Source organism: Haliaeetus albicilla, chromosome 2, assembly GCF_947461875.1.
Source record: "Haliaeetus albicilla chromosome 2, bHalAlb1.1, whole genome shotgun sequence".
In the NCBI taxonomy this organism is placed as follows: domain Eukaryota; kingdom Metazoa; phylum Chordata; class Aves; order Accipitriformes; family Accipitridae; genus Haliaeetus; species Haliaeetus albicilla.
This window is the reverse complement of record NC_091484.1, coordinates 35,719,552-35,746,804: the sequence shown is the minus strand read 5'-3', so window position 1 is coordinate 35,746,804 and position 27,253 is coordinate 35,719,552. Positions and strand designations below refer to the sequence as shown.

The 27,253-nt window shown below is 38.4% G+C and overlaps 1 protein-coding gene across 6 annotated transcripts in view; it reads left to right on the top strand.

Moving 5' to 3' along the window:
* RBMS3 (RNA binding motif single stranded interacting protein 3) overlaps positions 1-27,253 on the top strand; it is a 733,333-nt gene that overhangs the window by 572,897 nt on the left and 133,183 nt on the right. For 4 of the 6 annotated variants that reach the window (XM_069770881.1, XM_069770900.1, XM_069770910.1 and 1 more), the window contains 2 exons: positions 1,712-1,869; positions 12,012-12,091. In XM_069770881.1, the coding sequence (XP_069626982.1) occupies positions 1,712-1,869; positions 12,012-12,091 (238 nt within the window). Of the gene's footprint in view, positions 1-1,711; positions 1,870-12,011; positions 12,092-14,782; positions 14,909-27,253 lie in introns of all 6 variants that reach the window. The other 2 variants (XM_069770870.1, XM_069770862.1) reach the window with 1 other exon arrangement.

The window sequence follows — 27,253 nt, the reverse complement described above, 5'->3', positions numbered from 1 at the left end:
AGCAGTATGTCCAAAGGCAAGTGTTTGCAGCTCTTGGGTCAGAATCCAAATTATGCAGTAAAACAGTATTACATGCCTCCTGATTTTGGACGATTTGGGGTATCCATTTTCAGCTTTTCTTCTCATCCAAAAGGGCTAAAATTTCCCTTGACCCTGGGGTAAGAGAAGCTGAAAACTTTCTTTGGCTTCTGATTATGGTACTTAGCTATGCTAGACTTTGCTTAGTCATTCTTGTCCCTGCAAAGATTGGGTGTGTGAATCACAGCTTGAAACTATTTCTGCTTCCATTTTTGAGGCCTTGAATGTGCAAGGCAGTGATGGAACAGACATCGTGGTTCTGTCCTGTCTTCATACATCTTCTAGAAATAGGACATGTGATTCTTTGTGTTTGACAAGACACATCTGCACTGATTTTAATGGGGTGTAATTTGAAACTAGTTTAGTTAAACCAGGGCAGGTGGCTGCAGTATTGTATGTAATTTCTTCAGTGTAAGGTTGTGGTGCTGCTGCAAGATTATGAATCTGGTTTTAGGACACCTCACAGCAAAAAGGGTAACACTGTTGTCATAAATCTCAGTGTTGAACAAGTACAAATTAATTCTGCCCATTAAAACATGTAATGAAAAACAATCCAAAAACCTCTCAGAAGACTTTGTCAGGGAATGGATTGTCTGGACTACTGCACAGCATTAAAGATTGTATCTTATGCTTTTGTTTTTTAAGCATTAGCTAAAATTATGTAGTCATGCCTGATCCCAATCAGGCTTGTACTGGCAGGTGATCAGATATTATGTAAAGCTCCTATCAATGAAAATGGAACCAGAGCCATGAAAATTTGCAAGGATTTAACTAAATTGATTTAATATAATCAAGACCTGGTTCTCTGTAGACAAGGTTTTTATTTACTGCTTTAATACACTTATGTTACATACGACATCTATGCCTCTTTCAAGTTTCTGTGCAGTAGTTCGGCAAGCAAGAATAGAAGTTGGAATGGTTTCCAAAACAGAAAGTTTAGCCTAAAAATCCAAAATAGAATGAGAAAGATGTCTTCAAATTTGTTTTCTCAATTATTCATACTTCAGGCTTTAATTTATAAGATATTTTAATTCAGTCTGAGAATAAACATGTGACCTATCTCACCAGGACTTTAGACTGAACTGCAGAACTCCCCCCTGCCCAGTTAGGTCTTGTTGCACATTATCAACCAAGACATTTCTGATGGGGAAAAAAAAAATGGAAAAGATACTATGGAAAGTGTTCTGTGTTTTCAACCAACCTTGCTCATGATGAACAGGTTGAATGGGAATTCTGCAGGCTGGAAAGCACATCTGCTTAAAACATGTGTTGAGTTTTCTTTCTTTCTTTATGTTAACAGTGAGCACATTTGTTGAACTCATGTTTTCTTCACAATATGTTTGCTAAATTAGGACACAAACCCAAGAACGCTTGTGCATGAGAGTAATTTTCTGTAAGTGAGTAGTGTCACTGAGTTCAGTAAGAGCAGTCACGCACAGAATTAAGCACATGCATGAGAGTTTGCAGAAATTTGGCAAACATGTTGTTGTCATGAACAGATTGCCCAGCTTTGCTTGTAATGCAGCTATAAATTCTTGGCTTGGTCCTATTTTGAGTAGCCCCCATTGTATGAGCCATAAACTATTCTATTGTGCTAAGCCTAACTGAGGATATTTCTTTTATTTTGTCATAGCAACAAGAGCAAGATCCCACAAATCTATACATCTCAAATTTACCCGTTTCCATGGATGAGCAGGAACTGGAGAACATGCTGAAACCCTTTGGACATGTCATTTCCACCAGAATATTAAGAGATGCTAATGGAGTCAGCAGAGGAGTCGGCTTTGCCAGGTGAAACCTTTACTCTTTTTTGATTCATGCACATTTTTTGGCTTTGGTCCTTTGCAAATGCTGCCTATTCCATAACTCTGAAGCCTCATAGCTATGGCAAATGCAGAACAGCACCTTTATCAGATTGTGTGTATGTTCTTTCAGCCAAGCTAAAGAATACCAATGCAGATGGATGATTGTTACATTTCTTTAAAAAATAGTTCATTGTATGTATGTATAGGTAAATAAAAATTGCTATGAATAGTGAGCTATCCATGCAGTATCAAGCTTGGATAATAATAAATGTCCTACAGCCAAAAGCACACACTTGGTGAAGAAACTGTTTAAATGTTTAGCAAAGATTTTGCAACAGGAAGAAGTAAATTTAGCAGTTGGAAGAGCAAAGGGGAGGAACTATAACTGAAGAAACGTGGCTTCCTTGAAAGCTGCAGGGAACTCAAGCCTGTGACAAGAGCTTAAGAAGAAATATTTGCATATAACAAGCCCTGTTGGAGTAGTCAGATATTTTAGACAGAATGGGCAACATATTATTACCATGTACTTCATTGTCAGTACAGATAGACAAGTTTCCATGTTTACTCTCAGGGAATATTTACATAGATTCTCTTCAGCTTGAAACATTCTTGAATCAAATAGTTTTCTTTTGAAAAGCCAAGGAATAGAGAGCTATATATAGAAAGGTATTGAAAAAGCAAATAAGAAGAGAAATTTGCAATTGTGCTGTAAATCATTTTTCTGCTTCAAAAGAAAAGGGGGAAAAAAATCTCAAATCTTTGTTTCTACAGAATATTCATAACATTGTGTTTTGTAGAGAAGGCAAAATGACTTAGTCATCTTGCGAATTTCTTTGAAATACACCGTATCTTGGTATATCATGGCACTTCTGTTAGTGTCATAACACTACTGAGTGAAATGGGGTACTGTATGATAAAAACGTGGCTTGCAAGATAAGTGACATTGTAGTGTTACCTTTGTCCTTGATGTGAAAGATCATTTTGCACAAAAATTGTTAAGATAATATTGTCTGAATTCAAATGGAAAAAGGCAAAACATTTATGCTGAACGATGACACGCTGTTCCTTACACATTCTTGCAGGTAATAACGTGAATTTTTCTACCTCACTAAATACAGATCAGTGTAAGACACGGATAAACTTGCATTTTAAAAAAATTACTTTGTGGAAATGTATTTAATTATGTAACCTATTTCAAGAAACCTTTGGTGATCTAGCATGAAGGTTGTGTAATTCACCATGCAAATGACAAAGAGGTAAAACCTTTGCTCCGTCAAAGTATACAGCAGATCGTCCATTGACTTGAATGAGAGCAGAGTTAATCCAGGAATTTAGAACTGTAGCTGAATGCTGACTCTTGTCTTTGCAGAATTATCAATACAAGATTTAATTACATGACCACCTGACCTTCTTTTTGTAATAAAGTGCTATTTGGTATCTTTTTCCTGCACGTCAATCCAAATAGATTAATTTATTTCACTTTGCTTGTCATGAGGGTTTTGTTCTAGTGTACCTACAGTGTGAGCGCATGCTGAGTGGGTATAAATGCAGTACAGGTAGGGGATGGCAGCTGTATTTCAGCCCAGATAAGATTTCAGAAGTTCAAATCAGCAACCCGTGTGGTGATCCTGGCTATTACACCTTCTGACCTGGGGCCTTTTTATCACAGCTCTTAACTGAGCCACAGAAGGACAGGAGTAAAAGTTAACTTTGCATACGCTAAAATGATGCAGCATCCAGCAATTTTGAAATTTGATGTTTCAAAGTTACTAATTAAGCACTATGATGATTAAAAATCACTTTTTGATTCTGCCCAATTATGTGAATAGTCAATCTCAAAATAAGTATATTCAAAAAGCAATCGGAAATAAAGACTTAACGGTAGACAGCTATTGTCAGATTTTTCTCCTAAATGGGTATGATTAGCAGTTTTATAGTACTGCAGGTGGCTACTTAATCATTTATAACCTGGGTAACTTCAAATGTTCTTGGATCAAAATTATCTGAGTAACGTCTGGCTGCATTAGAGTTCAGCCTCCTTTAAAGTATGCACATTCAAAGCTAGCTCTCTTTTTTTTAAGCTGTGAAAGTATTTCCTCTCTTTTGCATCCCTCCGAAGCAACTGAACAGATTTTCCCGAAACTTTCCAGAGCATTTCTCTGTGGCTTGAACCCAACTGTGCCTAGGTATGCCCCAAGGGAGATTTTGGGGAGGAGAGTTATGAGCAAGGGGCCAGACAAGGGAAGCTTTAGACTCCAACTGTGGCTCCACAGAAGTCCATCCAGTTGAAAGGGAATTGCCATAACCTCTAGACACCCGACTCTGCCTCACCCCTGGCCTGTGCTTTGTACTTCAAAGCGATGCTACCTGGCTCCAGGCTCTCCGTGGGAGCTGGCATTCTGCAGGGCTCATGTTGCTGTTGTCGTTTGGCAGCGTGGGTTTCTGCTGACACCGGCAAGCAGAAGCTGGGACTAAACACAGCCTATCGTATAGCAGAGAGAGAGAGAAATTAGGAGGAGGAGGGGAAAGAAATACTTACTAGAAGGAAGGAATTGGAAAAAGGAAGCGGTACAGATGAGAAGCTTTAAGTTCAGTCTGTTGTAAGATTGCTGTCCGAAGAGGGAATGACACAGTGTTGTCCTCACACAGGATTTCATCACAAGACTTAAACTTGTAGGCGTTTCTCTTAAATCCTTGTGGCTGGGAGTCATCTGATGACTTCAGCATCTGATCTTTCCTTTAAAAAGTATAAGTGGATTCCTCAGAGCTTAGAACAAAAGCATAGACCTTCACTGTCAAAAAAAACCCCAAAAAACCACCAACAACAACAACAAAAAAAACCAAACCAAAGGAAAAAAAGCCACAGAAACTGGATTTGAAGACTTTTTTCGAGATATAATTTTAAAGCTGATCTCTTATGAATTGAGTTTTGCAAACAGGACATTAGCAGTGTTGGTGGTCATGTGAGTAAAAAGGAGATCAAACATAATGAGTAAGTGAGCAGGTCTTTGAGGGAGGCTGGAATTGCTGGATAGAAGGTACTGAAAGCATGGAGGGAAATATTTAACTTCATCCTGAAGATGTGTTGTCACTTACAAAGAGTGTATGTGCTGGAAGACCTGGCTTTCCACAGGCCCATAAAGGGTGAGTTCCAGATGATAAGGTAGGAGAAGATAAAGAAATAACACAATCACAGTGGAGCCAAAGCAGTGGTGCTGTTTTGCTAAATGAAAGGGAGAATATTTAGAGGGAGATTTCTGAGGATCAGTGATGATGCTACTTTGGAGGCAGAGAAGTGTCAGCAGCACCAGGGGATAAAGGAACATTCAGGCAGTTTAAGGATGCATTTGTGAAGAGGGAAGTACTTTGTTCTTCCTTATTCAAGGGTTTAATTGAAAGCAGTTGAAAAGGTACTATAAATTTAGCTTGAACAAATCCATCATTTGGGATGGTAGTGCAGGGTTAGATATTATAAGGATCATTCCTACTTTTAGTCAGAAGAATGATCTGTCATATCTTACATCTTACCCAGGAAATTGCCTCATAATTGGGTATCTCAGGTGAAACTGGAAATCACAAACATGCCCCGAAGACTTTGTGTGATACCTTTAAAATATTCCAATGCCTGTGGTGATAAATTTCCATTGAAAGGCCACCCTGGAAGGGGCTCACAGCATTACTGCAGGGTGCTGTGGAGGTCTGTGGGAGAATGTATCTCTGTGACCCTTACATTTCCATCTGGCATTGCAACCTGGACCAAATTTTGGTAGACTCGGTACATCCCTAAGAAAATTGCCAGGCATGGAGCTGCACTTTCAGGGAGAAGCAAACTCCAGAGAGGGACAGGTGGGGCAGGATTCCAAGAAAAATATCAGTGGGACTCCGTAACATGAAAATGGATATGAAGCCCTTGAAGGTGAAGAGGGAGGAACAAGGAAAGTTAGGAGCCATCAGATATTTTGACTAAGCAATTTTCATAATCCAAGCCCGAGGTACTGTGAGTTTAATTGAAGAACTCCTTGGGACATGGAAAAGGGGGCAAGGAGGCATTGGGGTATACCTTGGGGAGGGACTTACTGATACCACTGAATCAATGAAATAAAAATTTTATTTTATAACCCCACAGTAAAATACCATTCAAATATTATTTAAGTATCCTTCCTATAAAGATAGTATTAGTAATACCATACACACATGTACCACACTCAACTGAACAGCAGAGCAAGCGTTTTATAGGTCCTTTTAAATGATAAAGCGCAAAGAAAGAGTTAGAAACCACTAACTTTTTTATTTTGTTTGCTGTCTTGTAACTTAAAACGACCTTGCAAGATTCACCCCCCAAGCGACATTTTACAACGAAGTCATAAGCCTCTGAAAACAGAAATTTATGATGGAAATGCTGACAGTCAGACAGTCAAGTATTGCACTGCTGGCGGGCACCAGTATAATGCTTAACCTGAGACTGTGACGACAGTAGCATAAATCAGCCTGGGTCTAGGTGGAAATGACTGTGTGTTCATACTATTCTTTTTTCAGTAACATGAGAAAATTTGTTGAACACAAACTGTCATAAAAGAATGTTATGATGCTGTTCCCAGCAAATGACCAAAGTCAAGAGATTCTCAATTAGCTGTCTCTATCGTCTCAGAGCAAAAGGAAATATCAGGGAGATGCTTCCATCCCTTTGTGACAGAGCTGGGGGGTCTGTAGTGAGGCATTTACCCACTTTTTTGCTGGGAGTTTGGGATTCATCCTTGTCTTTTCCCTACCTTGTTCTTCTGATAGAGCTTTCAATGGGTTGCTTTTCTCTGCCTGCATATGTTTTTTATTAAACTTATCTCCTACTTGTCTGCATTTTCCATGTCTTTAAATTTAGTCTTTGGAAACAGTATTCAACTCAGCAACTGAAAGGGAGCAACAGAAAATGGGAAACAAGATTTTGAGCCCCCACAGGATTGTTATTCTATTTATAGAAGCTTTGCATGGATTTCAGTAGAAATGGATGTGCTCCAGTTTCCATTGAAGCAAAACAAGAGAGCCAAGCCTTTAATTTGTATGTTCTTTCCTCAAAGGAAGCTGTGCATCTTTCAGGGTTTTTCAGGATAACGTAGGTATCATTTAGTTATATTGGCTTTCTTCTGAAATAAAGAGGTTTCTCTATGGAGAGTACTGTAGCTCTATGCAGAGATACTCAGGCAGCTCAAAACAGTCACCTTGGCATGGTGGGTCATGCTGCGAGATGTAAATATGGACCATATTCCCAGAGAAGAGGAGCCTATCCTGTCCTCACTGAAGTGGTTTCTGCAGATTTTGTATATTTATCTGAGATAGTAAACAACTTCTTATTATTCATGCAAGCAGGACTGAACATGAAAAATGTACAGGCAAGACATTTTGGGAAAAGATATAATTTATGAGCGATGAGGAGAACTTGTCAAAATTAGTATCTCTTCCTAGGCTGTAAATTACAAAGGGAACAGTTTTTCCAGCATTCGATTCAAACCAAAAAGCACAAACATCTTGAAGCAATCTCTTACCAGCTGAAAAGTTGGGGACATAAGATACCTAAGTTAGTTACAGGAGAGAAGAAAATCACAGGTTGCAGCCATATCAGGGTCTTAGAATTCCTGGAATTAAATTAGCAAAATAAAGAAATTAGTGAACACGTTGCCATAGAAGCATGAAGAGTGGAACATAAGGAGGTGCTAAGAAACCTCATACTAATCAAACCTACCTTGTAGCTTTAGAGTATTTAAGACCTGAAGATCATTTTCCCTGACCTCTTTTATATCACAGGCAGTTGAAGTACTCCCAGTTACCTAATATTGAGATAATACTTGTCTTTTACTAAAATACAACTTTCAGAAGAGATTTGAAGACATCAAGCAGAAAAAAAAGCCACCTCTTCTCTCTAATGTGTGCCAGTGGATCATCTTCCTTGCAGTTAAATGTTTCTGCCTAATTTCTCTTTAAAATTTATCTGGTTCTTGTCACAACTTTCTCAGCAAGATTAAAGAACTACTTAGTACCTAGTTTATTCTCCCGCAAAGGTACTTATGCACTGCTATCAGACTGCCCCTCTAGCCATCTTTTTGATATGCTAAAGAAATTGAGTTCTCTGGTGTGTATTCTAACTATGTTCTTTGGACTCCTCCACTGTATAATATTGCTACTACCTACCGACTTCCATCTTTGCAAAATGCCTTATATAGTAAAGAAACATTGCCCCTCAAGATTTATTATTCCTGCTCTTATAAATATAAGAAAACAACAATATTCCTGTGCTGATCATAACATAAATGTGGTAGTAACAATTTAATCTTTAAATATTTACTCTGGATATAAAAAAATGGAGTCCTGATTCTCATTTACATTATTACTATTATTATTAAGTAGAGTGACTACAGGATATATGTAAACCAAACCCACATTTTACCCCTACCTGGTAATTACATGGTACCGAATATTTCTCATGTAATAATTATGTAATCATAATGTTATTCCTTGTATATAAATTTTATTAAGTTGTTTCTTGACACTGCATCAATCTTTATAATAAGCATCTGTAAGAGCTTTAGTTTTTTAAAAAAAATTAATTTTCCCTTTTTTTTTTTTTTCCTGGTAAAAGTTCCCTATTACTTGTAACAACACATAATGACTACTTTGGAGCCACTATGGTCTGTAGAGAGAGTAATAAACATTTTTTGAATTACCTAAAATAAATATTTAATAGTAAGATGTGAACGGCAAATTACTTAGTTGTGATACTTGCTTAAGCACCCCCAAATTTTGTTCTTTTACTAATCATATTGGAATATCTTAAATTTGCAAACTATGACTAGAAAAAAAATCATAAAATCAGTCTTTCTTTTCAGTGTTTTCTTAAATTCCCTTCCTTTCAAATTGGATAGAATATGGACAGTCTAGTTACTCATACTGTATTTGGGAACTTTACAACTTAGTTTCCAGAACCTGGAGATATATAGACACAGATGAAAATAAATTCTCATAGTTTTGTTAGTTTCATTGTTTTAGATTGTTATCTTTACCTTTAAAGATATCATAAGAATCTGGCCTATGGCTTTGATAAATTTTTTTCTGCAGTGTATTTCCTGATTCAAAATAATACTCAGATTCATTATAGTTATCTCCAAATTGCATTTAAACATGAATTGTTATCTAAGATCCTCTTAGGATCAGCACCAAAATCACATTATTGAAGGGAATTTGAAAATGATACTTCATGAGTGATCTGATCCGAAGCAAATTTCTATTACCATGTGAAGCTGATGTCCTCCCCTTTCCAGCAGGAGAGCTGAATATCTGTATCTTTCAGTAGAAGGTTTTGAAACATCTAAGATGTTTATCTTTTCTCCAGAATATTATCATTTGCCACATTTTTGTTCTATCAATTATGAAAAAAACCCTAACACTGAAAAAATGGATTTAAGAGTCCTCTTCCCCCAAGTTTGCCTGTGCTCCAATGACATGCTTTTGTAGAAAACCTGTCCCCTGGAGGCTAACTTTTAATATGTAACATTCCTGTTAATGATAATTTTATCAAATACCAGTCTCAACCAGCATTTTGAAACATTTCTATCTCAGACGCGAAGAATAAATTCATGACAAAAATCTTATTTTGTCCATCTCCCCTGAGTTTCCAAATACCTTCTGCAATAGAGGAGTGCCACAGCTTTTTGAAGAAAAAGTAGGTAGAATTTATTAGTGTAGACCTAAGAAAAGTGTATTATTATTGGGCCTTTTTCCCAGGTATGCCTAGTCTTTATGGCTAAACCAAGTAAGAACAGAAAGAGGAATGTCTGAATGGATGTGTGCAGACAGGTTCAGCTCATGGGTAGGCACATGCCATAGACATTGCCACCTAAGTGGTTGATGTTGATCAGAGTTTTAACTAAACTAAATCCGGGGTCTTGTGATGGCAAATATCAGATAATTTTAGTAATATATTTGGTTGCTCTATACCACTCATTCTTCCCAGTCAGTCAGAGAGCTAATCATCCTGACAAACACAATTAGAAAAGGTTATTTCCAAAAAAACAGGTATTGTGGACAAGTGTAAATTATAATTCATACTTAGGTGGCCCTGGGGTAGATGCCATCCTGGTGAGTTAGTGGCTGCCTGGCCAGCCTCGATGTGGCCAGGAGGAAGGTCCACCCCACAGGCACGCGTCGCAGAAAGCATGCAGGGGACTCAGGTAGGGGAGACAAGGAATGGGTGCAGTGTTACTCAGCGACAAATCTGAAGGAAACATGTATAGACGGCTTTGTCTATTGTGCTGCCTTTTCAAACTGAGTCGATAATGCCAGTGTTGGTTTCAAGCGAAGCGTGTGCCAGATTACAGATAGCTAGCAGTGGCATTTGAGAGCCATTAATTGTGAAACTTGAGAAGAAAATGTGCGCATTCCTTTTCAGAGTGCTATTCGAATGGTGGCCTTTTTATCCCAGAACACTGTGGATTTCACTTTTATTCTCTTCCCACATAAAATGCATGAAGTGCACTGAGTCTCCTTCACTTGGCAGCTTATATATTGCATTCTTTGCAGGGACTGCTTTGGCTTGTTAAATTGTACCCCATGTATTAAAATGAAATTGTCACTGCTGTGTGATGCAACATAACATGGTTTGACACCAAGAGCCTGGAGCTACAGAAAACAGACTTTTATTGCATTTATTCTTTCAGAGACAAGAGTCTCTAAAGGCTCAGCACAGACATTCACTTAGTTAAATCTGAATGAAGCCAAAGTGAACAATCTAAGTTGCTGTCTTTGTGCTTGTAGAAATGGCCCAGCCCATGTGATATGAAATGATACAACCTGGAAGGGCAAATTTTTAATGATTCCACCTGAAATAAACTGACAAATTACTTTGATTTGCTTGGAGAATTAATCAGGCAATCAGGATATTATTATTGTTGTTGTTGTTGTTGTTAGTAGTAGTAGTATTATTATCGGTGCTGGTGCGGTGGCCCTTTGAACTCTGGCAAACTTGTACGCTGGGAGACAAACCGCTCCTCTGTGCGGGCTGCATTTTCCCAAAACCGTGTGACAGGAAGGGTGGTGGATAAATTAATTTTAAAAAGATCTAGACTGGTCAGGAGTAAGCAATATTTATGTCAGTGGAGTTATTTTGTGGAGTGTACCTGGAGGTAAGCACTGGTGTATTGAAGGAGCATTGAAGATGGTTTTTAAACACAATTTTTCTAAGAAAAACAAAAGCAGTACGACTTTTCTTTTTGCTTGCTTATTAGCTTTCTATTTCTCTCTTTCCTCTCTTCAAAGTTTCTGTGCCCACTCTGTAGCAAAGTCAGCTGTTCTCTGGACTAGTGTGCAGTCAATTTATTAGACTGAAAGAATGGTGAATTCCCAGATGTAGTATAACTGTGGTTTGGGATTTGACTAGTAGCTTTGTATTCTTTACAATTCCCTCAATAATATATGTACCAGTTCACTGTTAATGCTTTAACATCTCAATGCTGAAAGTTATCTCCAGATCATATGAGATGAAAGTAAGGCATTTCACCTACCAGTATTACATGTAAATTACTGTCTTCACCCAAAATTTGGCTTTATGTTGTAACAGGCATATATGCATTGGTTTTGGTTTTGCTATACAGTCTGTCTTTGCAGGTTATTTTTTAACATTGTAATCCCTAATTATTGTTGCTTAATCCTCTGGGTTCTTTCCCAAATCCTGTATATTTTTTTTCCTGTCATCTGAAGTTATTTTGGGTGCACAAGGAATCTAGAAACACATCCTTTGCCTTTCCAAGCAGCACATGAGAGCATAAAGAATGTCCTTGTTCAGGGTGATCCCCTGGAGCCAAAAGGGGACTGTTCATTGACACTGCTGCGGCTCACACACAGCCAGGAGCGCAGCTGCAGGCCTTGAGGGTGGCAGGTCCTCCTCGCAAGCCCCACCGTACTGTAATGAGCTCAACCAGTTTCTTCGCAGAAATCAGCAAGAGCAGCTTTGAAGATTTCTTTCAGAATCTGTGCTTGTCCTTTTTTTTCTCCTTTTGCTTTTTGTTTTTGCTGACTGAGCACTTTCGTAACAGTCTAGTAACATGTATTGCCTCTACCCCCATCCTACTCTCTTCTCTTTTCCAGAATGGAGTCTACAGAAAAATGTGAAGTAGTAATTCAGCATTTTAATGGCAAATATCTGAAAACCCCACCCGGTCTACCAGGTAAGTCTAGCCATTACTATGAAATTTAAAATTCACTTAAGAGTTTCGAATACAGAAATGTTGGAATTTATGTTGAGAGTGGCTTGTATGACTGGCCCTGCTAAGAGGGCGTATGACCTCCCTGGTTGAAGCCTATCCTTTATGACCCAAAGCAACTTCTTCCTTTGCCAAGTTTGTATTATTCAAACATTTATGCCTGACAGCAGTAAATTTAAGTGCATATAAAAATCATGTTGTCTTACTGCATTTTTTTCCTTTTAAATGCATATATTATGTGGGATTTCTTTTCCAACTGGAGCAAAAGCCACATAAGTAAATGCCGGTGCTTCTCTAACAAACTAGAAATACAACGAAATCAGCAACTGCGTTATAGGTTATAAAGTAGCCAGGATTTCAGGTTGTAGTAACTTTGTATTCTTTACAGTTACTAGTTAGTGTTACTAGTATTAACAGCAAGAGCCATTAGTACTAACTGAGGATATTTGAAATATGAAGTGATTTTATACCATTTGTACTTGTCATAACTTAACGAAATCCTGCCATTTTCTGACAATACCCATCAAATACATTCATTGGTGTGTCGGTGTGACATCAAAAGCCAAGTTCCAGCCACTATCTTGCTTTTAAAATCTTCAGCTGTCATCTCTGTGGCCATCAGCTGTGCAAAGTTTAGTGATCAGTTGCCTGATTCTTAGTGCTTGACAAGACCTCCCCAAGGCCACAAATCTGCAAAGATTTCTCCCTCAGATTGTCTGAAGGGCTACGTTCAGTGAACAGGAAATCCTTGCAAGAATTGCATCCTAGGTTATTCTCTTTTTTCTTTTTAACTTCCATTAAACGATTTCCCTTTTTGGTTACTTTCATTAAATTCCTCCTTATTCATTGCCTGGTTCTTTATGCAGAAGATGCACTAAATACTCTAATTAAAAGAGAGCCATCTGCACAGCTACTGTGTACAGTAATTGAATGCTGCAATGTACATATAAATTTTAGTCAGATCACCTTCATGAAAGAGCATAAAACTTTTAGTACAAGCTGTAAGACTACATTTTATGGATTTCTTTTTCAAAAGTAGTCACTGACAATTTTTCTCAACACCAACTAATGAAGTACACCACCAACTTTGTGAAGTACAACAGACTCGGGCTGCATAGAACAATGGGCAAAGCAACATAGGCAGAGACCTTAAACCTTTGATGTGCCTTTCTGTATGCATACATTGAGTCCCAATAGTAATCTGTTTAATATCATAGCAACACCCAATGGAAAGAGTGTGAATAGCAAGGAATCAGTAAGTGCAGCTTCGTCATTATAATCCTATGTGCTCCATGGTCACGTTCCTGGACGTCTCAGAGAGGACTCATCATTTGAGCAGGAAATAAAGCAGAATATTCTTACAGTGCTTGCTTGAGACAAAAAGGCTACACGGTAAAGAATGAAAGCTAGAAGTTGAAAATAGTTTTATTTTCTTTTTTTGTTTTTAATTTCTAAATTAGTCAGGAATATACTGGGTTTTCAACAGGAACAATGTTGGACATCAAAACAGGAATCTTGACAAGAGAGCATGATTACTTACCTTTGTTCCAAGAGAGACACTGAAATTGGATTTTAATGGTTATAACTTTTACTGCTTTCTTAATTAAAGGACATGAATCAGCTCTTAGTTTCCTGAAGAAGGTGTCCATGTGGGAAAATTGTCAACTATGTTTCTCTTGTGATTGTTCTGATCAGATGGCATTTAGTTGCAAGGATGAGCTGAAAGTGACTATTTTAAGAGTTTTCATTTACCTGAGTACCATTCAGATGCAGGTAAAGCATAATGCAGCTTGGGGCAAAGCCACTAAACCAGTAACTCAACTCACTCAACTATACATTAGATATCTGTAAGATCCCATTTTGTCCTCTGTTTTTGGAGGACAGATTTTGTAGCTTCAAACACAAATAATTACAAATTATCATAGGGTATTTGATCCGCATAAAAGAGAATATTTGTGCCTCATTATTAGAGTAGGGCACTCTTCAAATCCATATTTAACAGGTTTTTCATATTCACTCTTCTTCTTAAGAAGCAAGAGGACAAACATGATCACTTGAGCAGTTGGGTCGATTCAAATAATACTGACCTCTCATACTCATTTACCTTTGATCCAGGGCAAAAAACACTCAGCCCTAGTTTCTTCTTCTTGACATAGATTCCTGTTAGAGCTTCTACTCAGTTTATACACCTGTGCTATGAACCTGTATTTAAGCCTCTCAGCAAAGATAGAAGCCTCTTGCTTTATCCCCCTCCTGGCAGTTGCTTATCTTCCTGCATGGAGAAGGAAGGAAAATCAGGTCTTCTAGTGTACTTTGGAAAATCAGTCAGAGCCTGAAAATTATCCTCCCAGCACCTCAGTAATTGGCATAGAAAGAAGATAATCTCTAGTTATTGCTGTGACCTCTTTATGGATTTCAGTTAAAAAATGAGGAACCAGAGAAAATTAGTGGAAGTATGCAACACTATCTGTTATTAACCTCTACTGCTCAAAGACATGATCTTACTGTGAGAGAAAATTAATCAATCCTTTTAGGGTTAAATTAAATTGATTTAGGATTTTCAGCTGGATTTCTTTCAGGTATAGCAGTGAACTGGGAGGGTTTTACATTTTTGTCCACATCTCCTCTCACCCAAGCTCTGATGTTCTGGTTCAGGCTTGCCAGCTAATAGAAGGTTGCATGAGGCCCATCAAGAAAGAAATCAGCCTGGCTGCAGGCCATTTTGTACTACTCTGGTTCCTGAAGCAGTGGGATTACAGAGCAGACAAACCATTTTGGCAGGTAGCTTCCATCCATGCTGTCTTCCCTAGTCCTGTTCCCTGAGATGCGATCCTGGTGACACAGTGGGATGTATGTGTGTGGGAATACCATGTCTGTCGGATAAAATGTTCATGTGTTGTGGGGATGGTTGTGCCTGGTTACCAAGTCACGATGGAAGAAGGACTGGAGTAGGTAGCTTTCACCTGATGCTGAACAGCCCATCAGAAACACTGGGCACTGTGAATCTGGCTTTTACAATGAATAAATCGTGGACCATGACTTAGTTATATCCTCCCAAGGAATTATCTCAAACATTCATTTTGAATACAGAGCTCTTTCCCAACTAGTGTTTCCTTGGCAAATGAGATGTAAATTTAAGTGGATGTATTTTTTGTTGCTGTTGGAAATAAGATAGAAATTACAGGAGAATCACTGTTGTGTACCCGGACATTTGAGCCCAGCCAGGAGTCACACATCTAAGCTGACCCAGACCAACAATACAGTAGGAAAGGGTAAAGCAGTGTTATGTCTGCAAGGAAAGGAGGGCACACAAGGCACTCTGGAGGCTCTGTATTCTGTACATTCCTGAGGCAAAAATTTCGTTCCTTGTTTGATTTTCTAACTTCAACTACTGTCTGTTGTCTCTTAAAAATTGCCGAGCTAAGCACTTGCAGCTCCAGACCACTCTGCTTCAATCCAGTAACAATGTAAAGGTTATTTTCTGGCACTTGCAAAATTTTGCTGGTCAGATGTGTAATGCCTAGGTAAATTGAGCAATACTGTGTCTATGTTAGTGAATTATTCTCATTAAGGGTGCTTCTCTGTCCAACTCCTTGGCTTCGTTCCATTCCAAAACCAATTGCTCCACTGTCCTGCTTGCTCAACTAATAAGCATTTCATGATGTTCAGTCTTAGATATACAGTACAAAATAATTGGTTACCCCATAAATAATTAGTTAATATCATTGTATTTCTTCCAGACTGAGAAAGTACAGTTGTCTCCAGAAATGTGCGAACTCTCAGTGCTTGGCAGATTCCATGTGAACTTCATAAATATTCTGAGTAGCCTTGAGTGATTTATTTTTTTTTAGTGGTTTTTTGTGTTTGTTTTTGTTTTCCCTTTATTAGCACTGCTTTTCTGAGATAAATAGACCAGGGCCTACTGGGTATATTTTCTTCCTATAGAGAGTGCAGCCCCACGTGAAACTAATTGTAAAGGCCCTGTATTGCCACTCTGAAGGAGAAGTCAGCAAATGAACGCCTCAGACTATAGCGCTGTATGTTTCCATCAAGATGTAAAGGGCACTACTAATGATGAAGGTAGCTCGCCCTCAGTCTTTCAATGCTGCATCTCTTTTTGTTCGTGAATGGGAGACTTTATGTGGAAACCTGCTAATCTATCACATTTTGCAATCACTGAATTCAAGTAAAAATTCCTAGCTTTTCTGTTAGTAACAAATTGATTTCTCTTTGGATGGGCAAGCTTATGGTTCAGTCTTTGCATAGAGTTTTTGTTCACCTCCCAGTATCATTGGATGTCTTTAAAAAACTTCATTTTCTCTTTTTGAATAAATGGAAAGACTTAATGAGTTCTTTCTTTTCTCTCTGGAATTTCACAGGAACATGCCTCAGTTGCGGTAATTATCCTCTGCTGATACATTCATTATGCTCCCTCACAGCATTTTCTAGTCATTATAGTGCTTCCTAAATTTCATTTGCTTTGTAAATACTTCTGGTTGTCAGAGGACATTGGGCCAATTCCTATCTCAGGGAAAAATTCAAAAAAGTGAGACACACGAATGCTATGATGCGTGGTCAAGAATCTTCCTCTTTTGTAGTAGCTTTGTGTGGCTTTTATTGCTAATTTTAATGCCAGGTTACAAATATCTGACAAAAAGAAAGAAGAGGGAAGTACTATTCTTGTGTAGGTTAAGAACTCCACAAGTAACAAGCAACTGTGGCATTTTGGGACTGACTTTTACTAGAGCAGAAACTCTTAAATACAAAGAAATTATCTGCAACAATACAGATGTATTTGCAAATACCTTATACCTTGCTTTAATCATTATTGGCCATGCGTTTTTTTTCTCTTGAAAAGGTCCCAAGCACTGCATTTCTATGGACTCATTTCACCAGAATGAATGGATATTTTCTGCCTCTCTCCTTAGTTTAAATATTTCTCTTAAGTATTCTAGTTGAGGGTTAACTGTGTAATGGATAGTAGCAAGATTTTCCACCGTTTTTCTCTTAGTGGATGAACAAATAATATCTTGTTTGTCATTAGTGATGCTGTAAATTGTTTTTCTGAAGGAATAAACTTAAAATGTTTTGTTTGATAACTTTAGCCTCTTTCTCTAGTTTGGTGCTTTATCTTTTTATTTAATCGTCTCTTCATTTATATGCATAAAACACTGAAAAACTTTTCCAAAACTCTGTTCTTGGGGAGTTTACCTCGCTTTGTCAAGGTAAGTAATACATTACTATAAATATCCATATCTTTCTATCTTGCTCTCTGTATATACGTATATGTGTTTGACATTTTAAACAAGACAAAACAGCAGCAAAAGGTAGAAACTAGATATTGGTCTATAGTTAGCTTAAAACATTTGTTGAGTGCTGCAGAGAACTTAAACAGAATGAAGGGCATTCTGCTAGGTTTGGTACTGGTAATACTTGGCAGAGCTCGTTTAAAAAAGGGGTTTATCTTTTACATATCGTTATCCTCAGAATTTATGTTTCTTCAAAAAACCCAGACTCCCTCACTTGTATCCTCAGTTCCTTTATCATATATGAGGTTAATATTATCTGAATCTTTTATATTGTCTACCTTCTAAGAATTCAGTTTTGTAAATATTTTCATTGTTATCTGCTGACTTCAGTATATAAAACCTTCCCTGCTGTATCAGAAAATATGATCCGCATAAAGACCTTTGTAAAAAATAACTGTTTAACAAATTTTCTATTCCTTTAGCCTGTTTCTAATTCCTGGCTGTCATTTTTTATGGAATCGCTGTTATCTTTCGCTTTCTGTGCTCCATGAATGCACGTGCTCAGCTCATTGTTAGCAGAAATTTCTTTCACATCTTGAACCCTTTAAACATCCTTTTAACTTCTGTCAGTTCCCAGTCTTCATCTGTGACAGACAGTTAAAATCTTTAATTCCTTCTGTTGTTGTCCTGCCCGAGTCCTGGTGATGACCATGAGGCCACTGTAACTCCTCCTGCTTTGGACCCCAGGTGATTCCCACGTCCTCAACAGCATGCAGGCGGCAGTCCCCAGCTCAGGTCTCTCTGACAAACTGCTCGGCGCAGAATGGGCTCTGTGGACCTGTTGCCTGGGTCATGTTGGATGTTAAGAGGTGCCTCAGTGGTATACGCAGCTGTCAGAAGAGAGAGTTCCTAGGCAAGCAGAGTTTCATTTTTCAAACACCACATAATGGTTAAGATCACATACACTTTGCAGGAGACAGTCATAGAGGTGGACTTTCTAACCAAGAAGCTATAGAATGGGTACTGAATTAGTAGAAAATACAAACCCTTTTGCTTAGAAAGCAGGTCCCTGGTTAGGTGTCTGTGGCTTTGTTTTGTGGCTCATGCAGGCTTCTATGGTGTGGCCAACCTCTTCAGTGCTGCATGTTCTGCTCTCCTTTTAGAGCCCTGGCTGTCACACACTGCCAGCCGAGGCTCCTGGCTTTGCCCTCCTTCTGGTACTTGGCCACATATCGCTTGTAGTTAATCCAGCCCGTACCGACTCTTTAGCAGTAGACCTCCAATAGGTTGTGACTTCAACTGAAATCAAGTGTTTCTTGGACTGTCTCCTTCCTTTCAAAGACAGCGTTTAAAAGTCAGGTGATATTTTTATTGCTTCATGGCATTTTTGAGAATTTCAAATGTGAAGTGTGTCATTTTGTATCAGTGAACAAGACAGGTTTCTCTGTCTTTAGCTCCTTTTTTTATTTCTCCAGAAGTATGTTTATGTAACCTTCAGTTGTCCTTGCTGTGCTGACATTTTTGTAGATGCTTCTGGTTTCATAGCACACATTTCCATGTCTTGCTGAAAAGATCCATTCCAAATTTCCTAGATTTCTTGGATTCTTAAGATTGTGTATTCCTTAAAGGTAAGGGATACTTTCTAGAAAAAAAAAATTATCTTGTCTACTCAAGACTTGATCTGATTTCCACTTAGCTCAAACAAAGACTCCCTTTGGCTAGGAGGATACAGAATTAAATGTTTACCCAGTAAACCCCAATAGCTGGTATGCACTTAGTTGTTGGAGAAACATGAGTTGAGCTAATTTGTATTTCAGATATTAGGAGGTGTGTATCAGTGCTAAATCACATAGTTTGGGCTCGTCAGGGAATTTGTGTGAGAGAAGACAGTGCTGACATTATCTAAGGCCTGCTTTTCCAGAAATATATAAAGACGTTGATGATGGGGACAATCTCAAAGTACTGATGTGCTATGTATTTATGTCTTGTTTTGTTTGAGCTTGTACTGGTCTCTAAGTTTTTAGGAAAAGAACCATATCTTTTTGTATTTTAAATAACCATATTATGAAATAATATTTTTTTAAATCTGGCTGTACAATTAACGAGAAATTCTTTCCCTTTTTTTTTGTTATTTTGTAACTAGAAGTAATAAAAAGTGCATAGAATCAGTTTGGTTGCGGTATTGCAGTAATTCAGGTCATGATGTATAAAACAGCATTACTGCAGTTTGGATTAAGATCTTTCACTTGGTTTATAAGATTGAAGTTAGAGAACAATATGGCATATAAATGAGAAAAGATCATTCCTTGTTTCCTTCTGTCGCAGTATCACCTGTCATATCTTTCCTAAGATTTCCAGAAGTCTGCAACATAAATGGAGAATTGCATTCCTTTCTCATTCGTAATATCTAGTGGTAATGAACTGTGTCACAGTTTATCTAAACTAATTTTAATATATACACTTTTTCTTCTAACTCAAAGTGCATTTTTGCTGTGAAGAGTGACTGTGTAAATCTTCTAATTCAGCAAATCCATTGCCTTTATATACAATGGTAGATAATTTGCTTATGAACAAAAAAGTCTCTTCTCTATGTTACTGCTGCATAACCAGCACAGCTGAGAGCATGTGCACTGAATTCTGTCGTGCCTCATACATCAGCAGGGGAAGTGTCGACAAGTTTCTGGTCCAGGGACAGTGCTGTTCCTTAGATGCACTTGTAAAATCCAAGACGAGACAGACGACTTGTGCAGGTGTTATGGCAGGCAAAATTTATGAGCCAGAAAGATTCACAGCTTGAATTTCAGATTGTTTAGGTCTAAAGGGCTGGCATTTAAAACAAAGCAAAACAAACAAATAAAAACGTGCAAATCAGAGCATGAAACAATGTGGAACATTGTAAAGTCATTTGTACGTGATTCAGATTTCAGGGAGGAATTCTGCTTTTGCATCAACTGTGGCCAGCAGTGGCACAACTCCTGTTTCTTCCTCTCCTGCATTACTTTATTAGTCCCTTCAGAACACTTTAAATGATGGAGTACATCTGCTTTGCAGGCCCTACTGCTGCAGTACTGTGTTGTCACACCTGAGCCAGCTAGTTTAAAACTCATTTAAAAAGCTAACTTGAGCAAGGGTATCAATCTAGCTGAGCACAAACTAACCACTTGAGCTCATAGTGTGTTATGCTCAATAATATCCAGCAAGTGGTTTACATGTTTTTTCTTTTTTTAACTGAGGAAAATGATTTCCCTTTCAGCCCTTTCATGGAAAAATTCTTCCTTTCCTTCTCCTTCTGCCTTCCTCTCTCCCTCCCTCATGCTTTTCCACTTGCTTTCACGTTAAACTTTTTTAAATTTGAAGTATAGAGATGTTTAATTCAGCAGTTTCAGTCTGAACCTTTGCCCTGTAAATTCCAGCTAACCTGTACAAAAAAGTTTTATTGAGGCTTAACAATGTACAAATTGATATTTTTTTGACACACTTCTTCGGGCATCCATATTTCAGCCAGAAGTGGAAGCCTCTGGGACTGGACTTTTCAGATGTCCCAATAAAATTGGAGCATCGATTTTTCACAGGTTTTGGAACACCACTGTAAATCAGTAAGCATCCAGGTGATGTGTGCCTGGTCTGTGCTGCCTGCAGGGCTCAACAGGGACACAGCGGCTGCTGCCTTGGAGCACACTTGGGTGGCAGACAGCCTCATGGAGGCTCTCAGGTGGGTTTGCTCCATCACAGCTGGCATGGAGGATTTTCTCCAAATGCATTTTTACTGGCAGAGCTCATGAAGAATTAGGTGGCTTGAAAGAGAGGCTATACATCCAAACTTCTGAGTGCTTTTGTGAACAGAAGTCAGCCTACAGGTGCTTGGTGTGTCCTTAAGCATTTTGGGACAAATTTGGTGCTGATGCCTTTAGAACGGACTGGGTAGCGAGAAAGGGAGTGTAATGAGAGAGGGAAGGCACATATAATGAGAAAGGAGTATACAGGGTCTGTCCTCCCTTCCTGGTCTTGCCTTTCTGCCACTTTCCCTCCCTCCCTCCCAAAGTAAACCTTTCTCTGCCACCAGAGGACCATTGAGGACTTTTCTGCGACGCTCCCCCCTTGAAAGCGTGAAGTGGCATGAAGTGTCTGAAGTAGCGTGTGATGGTCTTTCCCTTTGTGATTCAACCAAAGTAAGATGAGCAGTATCCCAACAGCAGTTTCCATATGTTTTGAATACCAGGAGCTTCTTATGTAATTGAATTCTCTCTATCCCCCTTCTCCTCCTCAAATGGTATGGCACAACAGAGAAAAGCAATTCAGCCTGAAAGCACTGGGAAAGCAGGAGGCTAACATTTTACTTGAATTTTTTTTTTTTTTTTTTTGGTCACAACAGCAATGTCATTTTATGCCGGTCAGCAGTCCTTAGCAGCTGTAAAAGCCCCATTTCTTGGCCATTTCTGTTTTTCTGTTAGTCTTTCTTATTTGAATGGCAGCATTTGATCACAAGATCATAGAAAGGTCTTTCCCAGGTTCAATCACAGGAACTTGAAAGAGGGGCAAAACAGCCTACATTTTACTAAGACTGTGTTAGTGTCTACGATGTGTCTGCAATTTACCTTCTACAATGTAAGAGACATCAAGAGGGAGGGGAAAGGTGCTGGATGTCTGATTCTACATTTATCCTTTTTGTTAAAGCTCATTAAAACAGCATTTTCCCCCACCACCCTGTATATAATCCTCGAGTACATTTTATTTCCAGAATTGCTGCTGTTCAACAAAGAAGCAGAAACCAAAAAATGAGAGAAGGAGGAAAGGAGTAATTTAACTTTTTGATTGCATGGATATGATATGAGAAAATACTTTTCCAAGGCCAAGTTTTACAAGCTGTACTTCAGATAAGACTTTCCATTTCAAAAAATGTGAATTTTGACCACACAAAAAAAAACCTAATAAAAGAACATCCCAATTATCATGGGAGGCTCTTCAGTTACAGTATTACATTACTGAATACAATCAGCATCTTCCTCAATTAGGTTACTGATTACACTGTGAATTCACTGATTCTGAGCCTTTTTTTCCTCTGGCTTTTTCTTTCCCTTTCCCTTTTCATTTGCTTTCTTCTTTTCCCCTCTTCCCCTCTCCTTCCCTGTTCCCCTCCTTCTCTCTCCCCCCTCCTTTCAGTAAATACCATTACTTTGTGATCAAGTGTGAAGTTTTGTACTTCATAGCTGACACTATAAAGTTTTGAAGTATGTATTCAAATTAAAAAAATATGACCCAGCAGCCTACTAACTGTATTCTTGTCTGGATTTCTCCCTCCAAGCTCACCCACTACAACAGCACCATGAGTGAGCACCTGCCCTCCAAAGCGCTCTCCTTCAAGAAATTCTCCATCAGATGAGATTTACATTACAGTATCATGAAAGCCTCAGCATTTGGGATTTTCAATAGAAGCCTGGTAGCATAGGAGTAAATATATTATGAGAGTCTGTCTTTCACAGATGCAGGATCCGATGTCATTGGTTATTTTCATCTCTAATTTATCTTATTTCAGACTAGCCCCAAGGGTGGCTGTAATAGAAACTGGGGAAAAGTGAGCTGGATTCTCGAAGAGCAGAGTATTCACCCTGCGTGTGAGTGGCAGCACCAAGAAACTTTTGCCTTAGGAGGCTGTGATTCCAACAGGTGTGGTGGATGCGAGTTTAGGTTGAGCAGTTTTTCCTTTTCCATATGAGTTATCTGTGTTTCAGCATACCACATATAATGTAAAAAAGAATAGTCATTAAAAATCCTGAATGCAGTTTTTTGTGATTGAGGTGTTGATAGGCAGTTTTTCATATATATATATATGTCTTGCCTGCCTGTAGTTTCAACCAAATACAGTCCTTTTGTGCATCTCATGACCCAGGTTGCTGGTTTTAGCATTGTGTACTAGGCATTTCATCCAAAGTGGGATTTAATTTCAGTGCTAAACTAGCTGTGTACTAGGCATTTCATCCAAAGTGGGATTTAATTTCAGTACTAAGAAGCTAAAAGATGTAGATGGGACAGTAATGGTTCAAGATGGAAAATACTGAAGATATTGGAAAGTGTCTTAAGTTTAATTTTAAACATTTTTCCCAAAACTTTGCTTGTTTGCTGGCTTTGGAAAAGCAAAAAATATTCAGCACCCCTAAAAATGTACATAATGAGAGGACTGACTCAGGATTCTTCTGTTCTGACCATTTTGTGTGATCTTTGATTTCAGAAGGGTTTTCTGGATGTCAGAGTAGTGATGTACAGGAGGCTTATTTTGTAAGCAGGCTCCATACTACTCCTCCGGTATCTGTTCCTAATTTAACATCATTGGCATTTTTTTAAGTAGTTTGAGTGAGAGGTACCTCAGTCCCATTAAATTGCATGGATACTTAGGTATTGAAGTCTTTTAGGCTTAATTGAAACTATCAACCATTGATCAACATTAATATAATCAAGTGTATGAAAATTAATATATGGAGCCAGACTGTCAGACCTGGGAAATAAAACTATTTCTTTATCTAACAAAAACAACTTGGAAGCTAAAAGCTTCTATTTGTCGCACAAGAAAGATAACTCAGAATCAGGAAAAAGATCCACCCTTCCTTTAAGCCGAGAGTTTCAAAAAGATGCTAATTATATTGATTTTGATAGTGGTTTTTGTTCAGCAGATGTTTTTCTTCTAGAAAATACATGAGGACCACCAGCATACTTCAAACAGACCCCCAAAAAAGAGCAGTTACCACATAATGGTTTTCAGTCACCACTAGTGGGTCTGAATCAATGGCTAATTTGTTATCTCATTACCATTTCTCATGCATCAGATCCTGTACCTAGCAGAGAACATGAAAACCTTTCCGCCTGATTGCTGCACATCTTCTAATAACAAACACAAACTTAATTCTATTTATTTTCATGTTTCTAACCTTCTGCAGGGGAAGAGCAATACAGGCAGAGACTAGTGGTAACTGCTGTGCAAAATTGCCATTGTAATTAGCCCTTTTTCCAGGAACACAATGAATCCCAAGCAGTCCAGTCTCAATCTGAAACCTGTAATAGAGCCCTAAGGAGGCATCGTAAAAGGTTTTAGCTAACACAAGTGCATTTAGTAAAATTAAATGTGGCTGTCAGAACTTATAGACACTAGTTAACAAATCAGAATAACTCGGTTATCTAACACAGCTGACAGATTCCAGCTATGGGTCTATCGATGGTTTATGTACACCATCTAAGGGGGATGTGGCAGAGAAAGGTCAGTCAGGGGAAGAGAGGATGCCACATTAGTTAGGATGTCAATCCTTCCACCAGACCTATGAGCAGAGACATCTTTGTTAGGTACCACAGTGGAAGCTCCACAGTGCATGCTTTCTGTGAGAGAGCTGCAGCTGTTAAAAATACCGTAGATTTGCTCTTTGTTTTAATCCTCATTTTGTTACTTTTTTAGTGTTCCTTAACCTGCTGCTTTCTTGGCAAGAAGCAGCTTAACCTGCACAAGCAGCTACTCGAAGAACAGCTGACTGCATCTCGCTTTCCTTGCTGCTGAGCACCTTGGAGAGAGTATCTTGATTAATCAAATAGTTGTCCATCACTCTTTCCTGTTCCCAGTAGGCTTAGTGCAGTGTGTCTTCCCTGCAGCTAGCGTTGCCTTGCTGTCACCATCTCTTTTACACCAGCATTTCAAAAATTTCCTCCATGGATTTTGAGCAGCCTCAGCTGCACTGAACTTCTTATAAATACAATTCTGCATCTATATGTCCTGTGCCTGCAGCACTAGATCAGACACCGTCTGCATCTTGTCACTTACCCACTCCTGAAGGAAGGGTTTTGCTGGCTGATGACAGCACAGATTCCTCCACTCTTGGTAGGCAGACTGGGCACCAATGGCTTGGACCCAGGGCCTACCCGTTGCTGTCCTTTTCTCAATGCAGAGTCAGAATTGCTTAATGTTTTATGCTGTGACAGATTAGACAGGAGAAACCTTCTGTTGTCTGATAACCTCTTTTGATAACAAGTTTGTATCATTGGAGCTAAATTCGTATGACAGCTACTCGTCTTGCCTTGTCTGTTTTGCTTGGGCTTTTTGAGCTCTAATACGTGTGAAAGATGTTGACTTGAATGTGCCTTGCATTGTTGATTTTTGTAGATGAAGATACAGCCTAACAATCTGGGAAAATTCGAGTTGTGGTCCCACCTGTCATGCCAGAATTGTTGGCAAGCCCATTTTTCATCAAAGCTGATTCTCATAGGAGTGTGTGTGTGTAAATATATATGTAAGTTTGGGGTATTTTTCCCCCTGAAATGTCATAGATGACCTTGATTGAGAAAAGTTTCTTAGCACGTACTTAAATAACCCTCATTCAAATTTTAAGAACATGCTTGATTTTTGTCCTAAACAGCAGTAGTCTTCCAGGTCTAAACTTTCTATTTAAAGAGTAAAAGAGCAGCTGGGTGAGAGAGCAAAGTTCATTTTCTGGCATCTGCCGAGGTTTTGAAGGATGGTTTTGAATCTTTTTATTAAAGACAAATGAAAGTTAATAATTTTGGATAGATCAAAATCAATTTACCTGAATTGTTTGAAGAAGCTAAGAACTCCTCTGAATCACCAAATTCATAGAGGCATATTGTTGCCTAGTTATATTAAAAACCAGTTCTGTTCTTTTTATCCTTTGAATGCTTTGGACAGTTTTGTTTGTTCAATATGCATATCTGTTTCCATGCCATTCAATGTCCCTAACACCTGAGCATCTTACAAATGAATTAACTCATAGGATAATACACGGAGTAATCATTGGCCATTTTTTATGACAGGGAAGATGAGACCAAAGAAGGGAAGATTTGCTTGATATTATGTAGGAAGTTTGGAGTGCTAAGAATAACAAAAATAATTAATGCATAGCTTTTCGATATACTTTTTCACTAGCAGATCTCAAAGAAATCTAGTTTTTAATCCTACATCTTAGTTCAAGCTCATTAACTCTTCTTAAAGTCAGATTATGTTTATTTTGATGGTTTTGATGGGTTTTATTTTGGTTTTAGAGATTATAAATCTGTTTTCCTAGTAATCCTTTTTAACGAATTAAGTTTCCTGATATTTTACCATTGTGTGCCGATTTTTGAGACCATTGCTGCCTGCATCTTCCATCTGGATACTGCTTTTAATTTGTTGGCATGTGCTTTTGTGCTGAAATACCTGTCTCTTGGAATTAGATCTCAGCTGAGCTGGATGGGGAATTGAGCCATGAATGTTAACATTCACATGCGTCAGTTCGTTTTTACGGGCTTCTGCAATTGAGCTTAGCTCTTAGAAAAGGACTCGTGTTCCTTTCAAAGAGGATATCCTTTTGCTCTTGTGGCACATTAAAGGTCTGTCCCTAGTATCTGCCAAAACCAAAAAAACAATTCCTTAGGTATTTCCTGTTTTCTCTTGTTAAGAACTCTAAAGCATCTATCAACTTAAAACGGTTCCTCCTCTTCCGTGCTAGCTTTTAAAAGTTGCGTCAGTCTTAAAAAGCCAGTTCTCAGCACATTCCCTTGCATTCAACATCCTGATAGATTTTTCTCTTGCTATTTTTTCTTCAATTTTGTTGTATTTTCTGTGTGTTGACATTTTTTTTCACTGCTTGTTGCCTGTTTGGAAATCTCAAAGCTCTATTCCAGACAAAAAGACAGTCTTTAAGATGCTGAGTCTCCTCTTTGCCAAAATTAGAAACATGCTTAAGGCTTTTGTTAGATCCTGGTTTTAATTTCCTGGTTAAAAGACATCCCCTCCTTTTCTTTCTAATGCCTCCCCCACTCCCCCCCCCCCCCTTATTTGCCTTAAAATTGGTTGCTTATTTCCATGTGCAGTGAGATGACGCTTCTGAGAATGTCTTTGGGCTTGTTT